The following is a 12,365-nucleotide window of genomic DNA, read 5'->3' as shown; positions in this document are numbered from 1 at the left end:
AATACAAGGATTCAGCAAAATAGCCACTGACAGGACCTCATTCAAGCAGGCGTCCTTTGACTTCAACATGAGATCAACAGGATATTTGCGGTGGGCATAAAGGGGAATTTGGAAACTCCTGAAGAGGTAAAGAATTGTTGGGCAATGCAGATCTCTCATCGGACTTGCTGTCATTTCTTCCACATCACCGTATGATTCTTCTTGTAGTGAGGAAGTATTTTCATCTAGTGCAGAGAGACTTCCATAACTCAACTATCATATAAAGATTTATCCTTTCATTTAAAACACTGCCAGGAAGAGAAACTTTATGCTATCATCCGAAATGTCTAAAGGATATTCATGAGGTCTGACACTACTAATTCTGTATCCTCTGGACCCCTCTCCCACATCTCCGTGATGCTGTACTGTGTTTGTAAAAGTCAAGCTTTCATGCAAAGTTTTCCAGTGCTGAATGTGGGCAAATATAAGTAACCCTCAGTGCAGACATTCAGTGATATTTTACTCTATTTAATATGAATTCATGGAAACAACTCTTCTTTGTGAGCTGCTTTGCGTTGACCGCTTGATACTAAGTCCCTGGTCAACACGCTCTTATACATCATGCTGCCAATCATTGATTTTCAGAGCTAAGAGTGAACTGACAGATGTCGTCTCAAAAAAGCCAGATTTATTAGACCCTCAGCAGACTATTCTATAAATGTGGAGACTTTCCAGTTCAGACTGTAGTTTTCTAAAAAAAAACAATCAAACATAAAAAATCACCTGCTTGCCCGGGGCCCAAGGATCATCTCAGAAAGTGTAACTGTCTATGCAGAGAAATCATGTAGCTACATCCGTACCGCAGTTCTTGTGACTATCAGAAATGGGAGGTTTTCAATTTAAACCACAAAGGAATCTTGGTAATTATTGTTTTTACTTCCTTAAAGCCCATTTATTCACTTGTAAATTATCAATTACTATATCCCTGGTTATACTCGCCTAAGAATCTAAAATTTTATCACAGTAATTCTGTCCTGGTCTTACGGCAGCAATTCCTGGGACTCCTTTTTGGACTCTTTGTGTGGCGTGTTCTGTATTCCATGCTTTGTGTATTATCAGCACATACTTGCACTCTTCCACTTTGTCTTTTTATTACTTTTTTCATTTATTAATTTGTGACATCTCTGTATTAGTATTATCATTATTAAAATGTTAGCGGCTTACCTCTCTAAGCTTTTCATCACACAGATCCAACATTTCTTTTGAAATTTGGGTCAAAGCATGTTTAGGTCCTGAATTTAGGAAAAAAAGGTATATATATTTTACATAAAAAGTTTCCCAATCTAGAATCATACCATAAAGGTGATACATAAGAGTTTCCTCACCATTATAAAGGATGCTGTTCTTCACGATTAACTCCACCTGCTCTCGAAACTCCTCACGGGATGGATACATTCTCTTGCGCACATTTTCTCGCAATGTTTGTAGATCCATGGGATTTGTCACTATCTTGTAGTAATCCTTCACTACTTTAGCATTTACAGGACTGTGGAAAGGGTAGGTCTTCAAAAGAAAAAGCATCATGTAAAAACAGGATTTTTGGTTGCTTACCGTAAAATCTGTTTCTCGGAGCCTTCATTGGGGGACACAGGAACCATGGATGTATGCTGCTGCCACTAGGAGGCTGACACTATGCACATAAAAAAGTTAGCTCCTCCTCTGCAGTATGCACCCCACCGACTGGCACTAAGTTAATTAGTTAGTGAGAAGGCAGTAGGAGAAGCAACAAGATAGAAAGAACAAACAGACAACTTAAACTGTAACAATAGCACATAGAAGAAGGAACAACAGTTGCAAAGAACATGGGATGGTGCTATGTCCCCCAAACGAAGACTCCGAGAAACAGATTGTACTGTAAGCATCCAAAAAACCTGTTTTCTCTATCGCTTCATTGGGGGACATAGGAACCATGGGACGTCCCAAAGCAGTCCCTGAGGAGGGAAACAGCAGAAAACTCCATTCAGGTCGGAGAACTCACCACTGCCGCCTGCAAGATCCTTCTGCCTAGGCTGGCGTCCGCCGAAGCGTAGGTATGGACCTTGTAAAATTTGGCAAATGTGTGGATGGAAGACCAGGTTGCCACTTTGCAAAGTTGTAGGGCGGATGCCCCATGGTGTACTGCTCAGGAGGCGACCACTGCCCGGGTAGAGTGAGCCTTAATCCCAGGGGGAGGAACTCTGTTCTTAACCCGGTAAGCAGGGCTGTGGAGTCGGTAAGCCAAACCTGCGACTCCGACTCCGACTCCTCAATTTCCCTTACACCGACTCCGACTCCGACTCCGACTCCACGACTCCGACTCCCACACATATTGCTTATATTTTAGTGAAAAATTTATTGTAGTACAATGTGAACCTCAGACATTTAATCATTTTTATGATCCAATAATCAAGATATTTAGATAGAACAGAATATATATTGGTGTACTACCCGGTTTTCATTCTTTTTGGTACAGATACGATATGGATAGACAGATATGGATAAATGGATAGATAGAGCAGATTTCTAATCTGCTTTTGCTATTGAAAACATTATCTATGAGCTCAAAAACCTTTCAGGTGATGCAGTTTTTTAAAAAGATGATTAGCTTTTGCAGCTGAAAAACGTATCCTCAAAAAACACAGGAAAAACGTTGTGTGTGAATGTAGCCTTAGATCAGGAATATAACAGCCATTTATAGGACATTTCATAACTTTCCCAAACTCCTATGAAAAAATATTCAGCACATTCTGCATTGAATTACTGTACCCAATTTATTATATATTTTAGGAGTCGGAGTCAGTCCATTTTATACCGACTCCAACTCCGACTCCGACTCCACCAAAATGAGCACAGACTCCGACTCCGACTCCACGACTCCGACTCCGACTCCACAGCCCTGCCGGTAAGCCTCCAAAATTGCAGTTTTGATCCAGCGAGCAATCGTTGCCTTGGAGGAATGACAAATAGGAGATCCATCTTCTTAAAGGAGGTGGTCCTAGCCAGATAGATCCTCACCACCCTGACCAGGTCTAGCCTGTTCAATGAACGCTCCAGAGAATGAGTCGGAGCAGGACAGAAGAAAGGGAGGACAATATCCTCAATCAAGTGAAAAGTGGATACCACCTTGGGAAGGAAAGAAGACATAGGCTGCAACACCACCTTTTCCTGGTGAAGAAGCAAGAAGGGGGGGTCGACAGGAAAGAGCCGCCAACTCTGAGACGCATCTGATGGAGGTGATAGCCACAAGAAACGCCACCTTCCAGGACAAAACGGACAGGGAGACCTCTCTGAGTGGTTAAAAGGGAGAACCCCTCATGATCTCTAGAACAAGATTAAGGTCCCAGGGATCCACGGAATTCGAGGGAGCCGCTTGCACCAATCCTTGAAGGAAAGTTCTGACCTGAGAACAGGAGGCTAAGGACTTCTGAAAGAGGATGGAGAGGGCTGATACCTGACCCTTTAGAGAACTAAGGGGAAGGCCAGCATCAAGTCCCACTTGGAGAAAAGCCAAAATGGAAGGAAGCGACAAAGTCATCGGCGGAGTGTCACACCAACGGAAATAGGCCGTCCACGTCCGATAATAGACCCTGGAAAACGATGGCTTCCTAGCCTGGATCATGGTGCGTATCACCCGATTGAAAAAAAACGGACAATTTCAGAATCGCGGTTTCAACAGCCACGCCGTCAAATTGAGCGACCAAGAACTCTGGTGGTAGATCGGTCCTTGTGACAGAAGATCTGGCCTGTCTGAGAGCCTCCAAGAGGCGTCCGCCAGAAGACTGACGATCTCTGCGATCCAAGACCTTCTGGGCAAATCCGGTGCGATCAGAATAACCGGCACCCCCTCTTCTTTGATCTTCAACAGCCTGGGAAGAAGGAGAAGGGAAGGAAATAGGTGGGGAAGCACGAATTGCGACCAGGGAATGGCCAGGGCATCGGCACCCACAGCGAGAGGGTCGCGGGACCTGGAGACAGACCGTGGAACTTTGCTGTTCAGTCAGGACACCATGAGGTCCATATCCAGATGCAGGGACCACTCTCCTGCCGCGAGACCCTCGTGGCTGAGAAAATCGTCAGCCCAGTTGTCCACGCCGGTAATATGCACTGCGAACATTGCCGGAACCGTGGCCTCTGCCCAGAGGAGGATCCTGGATACCTTGGCCATCACCAGGGGACTCCGGGTCCCTCCCTGGTGATTGATGTATGCCACAGCTGTGGCATTGTCCGTCTGAAATCTGACAGGCAGACCCTTGAGAAGTCTTTCCCAGTAACGGAAGGACAGAAGGATGGCCCTTATCTCGAGGATGTTGATCGGTAGAGAGGACTCCTGCGCCGACCAACGCCCTTGATCAGTCAGATGGCGAAAAACCGCCCCCCAGCCGAGAAGGTTGGTGTCCGTCGTCACCACCTGCCAATAGACGGGAAGGAAGGACCGTCCCTGGAGGATGAGGGGGGATGACTGCCACCAGTTGAGAAACCGCTTGACTCGGGAAGGGAGACGAAGCGGACGATCCAGCGACCGGATAGACCTGTCCACTGCGAAAGGATGGCCTGCTAAAATGGTCTTGAGTGGACTTGCACAAAGGGGATTGCTTTCGAGGCTGCTACCATTCTGCCCAGGACCTCCATTGCCAAACGGAAGGAAGGAAGCCGAAAGCCTTGCAGAGAGCGAACTCCCTGCTGGAGGATTGCTCTCTTCTCTTCGGGGAGAAAACCCTCGCTTGTCGGGTGTCGAACACCATGCCTAGGAAGACAAGGCACTGAGTCGGAACAAGGCAGGACTTTTTCCTGTTGACTAACCACCCGAACCAGGCCAGGGAGTCAAGGACGATGGACAGACTTTCCAGGGCTTAAGAGAGAGACAGAGCCTTGATGAGGATATCGCCGAGGTACGGGAAAAGCACCAGGCCCCTGATCCTCAGAATGGCCATCAAAGCCGCCATGATCTTTGTGAAGACCCTGGGAGCAGTCGCGAGTCCAAACGGCAGGGAGATAAACTGGAAATGGTTCTGCTGTACTGCAAAACGCAGAAACCTCTGAGGAGCTGGAAAAATCGGAACGTGGAGGTAGGCATCTTGGATGTCTATGGAGCACAGGAATTCCTGCGCCTCCATGGAATCAATTACTGAGTGGAGGGACTCCATCCTGAAATGTCGAACGCGGACCCTTCTGTTCAGTAACTTCAGATCCAGAATGGGTCGAACTGCGACGCCCTTCTTTGGAACTACAAACAGGTTTGAATAGGAACCTGTGAAGCGTTCTCATTCTGGGACGGGGACGATAACCCCCGAACTGAGAAGGGAGGTGATGGACGCAAAGAAACCCGGAACCAGAGCAGGATCTTTTGGAGGACAGGATTCGAAGAACAGATCTCGTGGACGCGAAGCAAACTATTTTGTATCCAGAGGATACTACCTCCCTAACTCATGTGTCCTCCACCGAGGCGAGCCAAACGTCCCTGAAAAACAGGAGACGACTGCCTAGCCTGGGAGATACGCTGGGAACTGGACACAAGTCATGCCAAGGAAGATCTGGCAGGTTTGGGCCTGGTGGATCTACTGTGGGAGCTTTGAGGACGCCAGGAAGGGGTGAGCTTGAAGGAAGCCTTTTTCCTGACCTGGCGGGTCTGCGGCCTGCGCTGACCGGAAGAATCCTCTGTTGCCGCAAATCGGCGAAAAGGAGCGTAAATGCCGCTTCCGGGAGGGCCGGCGAGGTCTGGACTGGGGAAATAAGAGACTCGTGCCTCCTGTGACCTCTTTAATAATCTGGTCCAACATGGAGCCAAACAGGCGGTCTCCCTGGAAGGGGAGGCAGGTAAACGTCTTCTTTGACGATAGGTCCGCCTACCATGCTTTGAGCCAAATGTTCCTCCGGATGGCCACCATATTGCTGGACGCCTGAGCAGCGCAGGATGCGGCATAAAGGGAGGCAGATATCAAATATTTCCCTGCATAGGAAATCTGGTCTGCAAGGTCGGCTAGCTCCCTCGGAGGAGCTCCTGCAAGGATGCCCTTACAAAGCTGTTTGGCCCATCTGGCTATGGCCTTTGAGACCCAGGTAGAGGCAAAGGCCGGGCATAATGTAGAAGCAGCCGCTTCAAAACCTGTCTTAGCCAGCGATTCTCTAATCCTATCGTTGGCAGTCCTTGAGGGATGCTGCATTAGAAAGCAGGAGGACCGTGTTGGTGGACAGTCTGGAAATTGGGGGGTTCACAGCCAGGGAAGTCGTCCAGTTAGCGGTGAGCTCAGGGGAGAAGGGATATAGGATGACGAGGTGCTTCCCACTTTGAAAACGTCTGGTAGGGTTCTCCCGTTCCCGCCTGAGTACCTCCACAAATTCACTGTGTGGTGCAAAGACCTTGGAAGGTGGTTTTGACCGTCTAAACGAAAACGCCTCATCTGCGGGTTCCGTAGAGGTATCCTTGATGCCTAAGGTCTGGTTGACCGCGACAATAAGGCTCTGGACCACATCTCTCATGTTGGAGGCCTGTTCTGAATCGAGGTCCGACTCATCTACTGAAAGCGTGTCTGAAGACGCGTCGCCTGATTCGGGAGAGGAAGACCTGGAAGAGAGATCTCACAGTGAGAGACCGGATGATGAGATGGAGAGGGAAGAGGACCTAGCACGGTGCTCCTGTCTGGGTCTCTTACAGCCTGTGTTGGAAGGGCTGGACGGAGAATCCTGTGAACCACAGGCAACTGCAGGGACCGGAAGGGGCAATTTGTCAAGTACGGACACCAGGGTCTGTGACACCCTGGTGATGTCCGCCATAGACAGCGACACAGAAGAAACCCACCCTGGAAGAGGGGTCTCAGTCTCGCCTGGGGTGGGAAGGGACTCCTGGGCAGTGGGGTTGCTGCAGTCCTGACAAAGGGGAGAGGACTGACCTGAAGGGAGTCTGCTTTTGCAAGAAGAGCACGCAAAGTGTCTGACCAGAGTAGAGGAAGAAGAGGAAGAGGAAGCCGGAGGACGAGAAGGTTCCCCTTTGTGCTTAGGCATGATGAGCAGACCCACTTATGCCAGAAGGTTAGGGGACACAGAGAGATGCAGAGGATAGTGTCAGTCTGCAGTGCAGAGCTACTCACAGTATCCTGTCCAGAAGTCTGCTTCCAGGCTGTAGAGGCTGCTGAGGAAGAGCAGGTCCTGCAGGGAGAAGCCACCGTCCGGGACCACACGCTGGAAAATGGCGACTTCAGGGAGAAGGCCGGAGGTCCGTGTATGAAATTGAGTGCTGCAGGCGAGTGGACGTGCTGAAAAAAGCCCGCTCTCTAAAGCCAAAAAAGGGGCGGAGCTAACCGCCAGGTCTAGGGGCAGAAAGATGGCGGCGATCGCTGCCATCCCTGCGCCGCTTGTCAGATGAGGGCGGGTGGAGTGGGCGGAGCTAGCCGCCGAGTGCCGAAAGCGGAAGTGAAGGGGAGACAGGCGGGCAGAGCCAAAGAGGAAACTAGGCTGGATAGAAGTCGGGGCCTAGATTAACACCTGGAGACCACCGGAGGGGGGAGTGGTCACCCTAACGCTGAAAAGGGTCCCATCAAAACCCTAAAATAGGGTTGAGACAATACTCACCTTCTTCCTCTGTCCTTTCGTTTATGTAGAACTAGTTCTGAAGGAACAAAGGGAAAAGAGGGAAGAGGTACCTCTCCTTCTCGGGGATGTTAGACGTCCAAAAAAACCTGTTGAAGGACGTCCACGTCTTCACCAACCATCAGGCTCTGGTGGGCGACGATAGGCCAGGACCAGATCCAAATCACCTAATGAAAGACCCGTGTCTACCTCCTACTGACACTAAGCTAAAACTGATTAACTTAGTGCCAGTCGGTGAGGTGTACACTGCAGAGGTGGAGCTAACTTTTTTATGTGCACAGTGTCAGCTTCCTAGTGGCAGTAGCATACACCCATGGTACCTGTGTCCCCCAATGAAGCAATAGAGAAAAGAATATATATGCATTGAAGCAATCCAAAAAAAGCAACAATGCTGTTTTCTGTCCATCTCTGCATTAGAATGATTAGGGTAATGTTCCGCATTGCAGGATAGTCTTAGGCTGAGGCTCCATAGCGAGTCACTTGTAAATCAAATATGTCAATGTTTTGCCAAAAATCTGACATGGATTTTTAAAAGGCAGCTGGAACCTTTCTAACCCGTAAAGAAATAATGAAGTCTCTTAATGCTATGCATTTACCACAATTACATTGTCCCACCGTGTAATTATGTAACTTACATTGGCCATGTCTCTCATGTCATTGATGATGGACTCAAGCACTGATGATAAGGTGACCATGGGATCAGTTCTTCTACGATGTATTGACTTATGGGGTCGCTGAAAGGACAAGCAAATGAGCACAATGTAAGCTGTATTTTCTCCATTAGATTTCAATCACATCAGATAATGTCCATGTGAAGAATATGCAAAGTGACATCACATATCAAAATGAATGCTATTGCAAAAAGTGAATAGCAAGGAAAAAATGGCTACATCTGCTGCAATGTGAATATAGCCCTATTACAGGATGCTAAAACGGCAGGTTACTGATAGTTACATGCTGACTTGGTATTTGTATGATGGACTATTTCTACTGTTCCAGTGTTATTCTATGTTACCGGAGAGTGATTATCATCTTTTTCTATAAGAGTTTGAGAGACAGCAGTTACAATACAAATTACACAGGCCACAAAAAAAACAAACAAAAAAAAACTATAAACCAAAGGGCAATACTGTCTTGGACACATGCATTTTTGTTCACATCACACTGTGTTTCACCTAAACCCACGATTTCCTCTGTGAGTAAGGCAATTAGGCAGAGAATAGCCATTGCAGGATTGTAAATGCTACATTTATGCGAGACTGTGTAATGCAACATGTCGTACACACAGTGCATGCCACTTTCCCCTCTCCAATCGCCCACAGACTTTATACATCCAGGCAGTCCGCACTTTACTCTGCAGTGAAATGTCAATGCAGAGTAAGGGCCCCGTCACACATAGCGACGCACCAGCGATCCCGACAACGATATTACCTTGTCAGGATCGCTGGTGCATCGCTACATGATCGCTGGTGAGCTGCCAAACAGGCAGCTTCACCAGCGATCAGCACCAGCGACACATGGGTAACAAGCGACGCACGTCGCTTAGTTACCCACTGTGTACCTTAGTTACCAGCGCGCTGGTGCAGGGAGATGGTAACCAAGGTACACTTTGGGTTTCTAAGCGGCACGCGCTGCTAAGAAACCCGATGTGTACCTTGGTTACCGGCTCCCTGCACCAGCGCGCTGGTACCTAAGGTACGCATCAGGTTTCTAAGCAGTGCGCGCCGCTTAGAAACCCGACGTTTACCTTAGTTACCAGCGGCAGCTCGCTGATCGCTGGTCTCCCGCCTGTCACACGCAGCGACGCGTGCTGGCCAGCGGGAGACCAGTGATCGAAAAAAATGTCCTGGCTGTTCCAGGACGATCAGCGATAACTGGCAGGGGGGCCGGTCGCTGGTCAGTGTCACACACAGCGATCTCGCTGGTGAGATCGCTGTTGCGTCACAAAACTTGTGACTCAGCAGCGATCTCTTTAGCGAGATCACTATGTGTGACGGGGGCTTAAGTCTTGCAGACACAGCCAGACTCTGAATAGAGAAGGTAGAAAGGGTTTATCACTGTCTCTGCCTTTCTGAATTGATGTATACAGAAAGTTGAAAAACCATTGTGCATACAGTATCAGAAGCACTGATACCGCTTCCTCCTTCGAACAAAGCAGTCATACGATCGTTGGCTGTAACGACATCAGGAGCTGCTAGGTTCTATGAGACCCAGCATGCTCTACTATGCATGAGGCTGAATTTTCCTGGTTACAGGCCCAATATACCAGCCTCAATTACAGGAAAACCAAAAATACGAAAGAATGTATTAATACATTACCACCAAAGGTCTTGTAATACCTTATTAGTACAGTGTGTAAAATAAAATAAAAACAGCAAGAGGAAAAAAAAGGGTAAGAGACTGACAGTTTAAATCTCTGTTTCTAGCCCCACCCCATCAAAAAAAAAAAAAAATGTTCACAATATAAATATAATTTCTTTAGAGGTCCTTTTATGGTCATGAAAATAAAATAAAAATGTGTAAACCAGACATGCTTTGACAAAAAAAACAACAACAGATTATCGTTTTAAACTGATGAATCACTTTGAAGGTCTTACATTCAAGTAATCACAATGCACAGTACTTCCCACTCTTCTCTTCTTCTTTTGGGGTAACTGCTGCTTAGGGAACTTCAAGACCAAGGATTTCCTACGAACCTCATCCGCACTAGAAGAAAACACAAATGTAAGGTGTGAATACATTCCTATATAAAAAAGGGGATTTTTGGTACTTACCATAAAATCTCTCATACCCATTTGGGGCACACAGGAAAACAGTGATGTTTACTGCTGCGACTAAGGCCTGTTTAACACTTCTGTTTTTGACCATCATTCAAAATCCGCCGTTTTTAAAAAGAAACGGATCCGCCATTTTTTTGGGCGGATCCGTTTTTTTCCGCATTGAGTTGCATTACCGGCAGATCTTGACGGATGGCTCTCCGTTTTTTGCGGATCCACCCGCCGACATGCCTGGATGGACCATGCAACTTTTTTTTGCTGCAGGATCCGCATTTTACAGAGCGCATGCCCGGTGGAAGGAAGTCAGCCAGAAATTTTTTTTTTAATCAGATAGTTTTTATTAAAAGTTTTAGAAATGACAGGCATGTACAACTTACAACATGTTGTCAAACATTCCCTTCCCCCATAACACCCCCCTCCCTTTGTCCGATGGCATATGGACTGGTACATAGCGAATAAACCCAATTCCATCACACAACCACATCATATGAGAAATGACGGTTAACAACCGACAGGAGACCACCTCCAGGGCCCACTCATTAATCTAGGAGATTCGAGGCAGCCAGGCCGGGAACCTTCAACCATCCCTCCCATATTTTCCGGAAGATATGCGGCACACCCCTCCTGAGGTACACAAACTTTTCCATATATAATATTTGGTTCAACCTATTAATGTATTCTTTTCTTGAGGGGATTTTGGCAGAAATCCAGTGATAAGCTATCAGCTTTCGGGCCACAAATAGCATTCTGGCCACAGCAATTTTAAGGTATTTATCCCCTCCCACCTCATCAACATAACCCAAAACACAAATCGTGGGGTCCCTGGGAATATCCTGTCCCGTGACCAAGTGTATAAGGCCAAGGACCACGATCCAGAATAACTGCAGGCAAGAGCACGTCCACATCATATGTAAAATGTCCGCATTATCTATCGTGCACTTGGGGCACCTCGAATCCAACCGCAACCCTCTACTGAACAACCATTCGGGAGACCTGTATGTCCTATAGAGGATATATAGCTGAGACAAGCGGCCAGGCTCACTAAGAGATAATCTGGGAATCATCTGTAGAATCGAGTCCCACTGTTCCGCTGATATCGTACCCAGCTGTTGTTCCCACTTTGTCAGTGCGCCAATAGGATGCCTTGACAGGACCTGTCCAAGTAAGCCACCATACACCATTGAAATCAGTCCCCTGGTGGACCCCTGCATACCAAGCCTATGGATAATGACATCGTGGTGTATGGTTAGGTCAACTTTTTTGCTCTGCACCATGTACGCGTGACGCAGCTGCAAATATTGATAAAACATAGAGCGTTGGAGGGGAAATTCCCGTCCCAATTGCTCGAAAGTTTTAAAAACCCCTCTCTCCACCAGCTGCGACACCCACCATATGCCAATCCGCCTCCAGTGAGCAAAGCCTCTGAGCGTTTTCATGCATGGCAAATGCTGATTGTCCCATATGGGGGAGTACTTTGTAAGACCGCGTATTCCTCTCAGCTGCCTCAGCTTATCCCATACCCTAACCATTAGAAGCACCGTAGGGAACCTGAATGCAAGGGGTCGAAATCTATCCGACTCCAGACTCGACACCAGTGATCCCCGCCCCACTAGGAATTGAAGGATCCTCTGACCTCCCACCAAATCCACCAACTCGCCCTCCATTCCTCCTGCTACAGGCTGGCATTGGGAAGACAGAAAATAAAGCCATGGGTTGGGCAACGCAAGTCCCCCTTCATCTTTAGGTTTTTGCAAGTGTTCAAGTTTAATTCTCGCGCCTTGTTTCAGCCAGATAAGCTCTCTAAAAATCATATTAATTTTATGAAACCTGTTCTCGGGAAGCCAGACAGGGGAGTTATGGAGGACATATAAGAGTTGCGGCATAACTACCATCTTCAACAGATTCACTCTTCCCACAACAGAGAGGTGTAACTTTGCCCAGGCCTTAACCTTCTGTTTGATCCTGTCCAACAGCGGAACAAGATTT

General features: G+C 47.5%; 1 protein-coding gene across 1 annotated transcript in view; it reads right to left on the bottom strand.

The window, feature by feature from the left end:
• Positions 1–12,365, bottom strand: part of LOC141059951 (transcription initiation factor TFIID subunit 1-like) — a 133,900-nt gene that overhangs the window by 33,719 nt on the left and 87,816 nt on the right. The window contains exons 27-30 of the mRNA XM_073556188.1: positions 10,200–10,308; positions 8,238–8,336; positions 1,365–1,542; positions 1,204–1,271 (exon numbers count right to left, since the gene is read on the bottom strand). Coding sequence (XP_073412289.1) covers positions 1,204–1,271; positions 1,365–1,542; positions 8,238–8,336; positions 10,200–10,308 — 454 coding nt within the window. The remainder of the gene's footprint in view (positions 1–1,203; positions 1,272–1,364; positions 1,543–8,237; positions 8,337–10,199; positions 10,309–12,365) is intronic.

This window comes from Dendrobates tinctorius, unplaced genomic scaffold (assembly GCF_039654945.1).
Source record: "Dendrobates tinctorius isolate UK_male_01 unplaced genomic scaffold, ASM3965494v1 ptg000231l, whole genome shotgun sequence".
NCBI classification, from domain to species: domain Eukaryota; kingdom Metazoa; phylum Chordata; class Amphibia; order Anura; family Dendrobatidae; genus Dendrobates; species Dendrobates tinctorius.
This window is presented reverse-complemented; position numbering and strand designations above follow the sequence as displayed.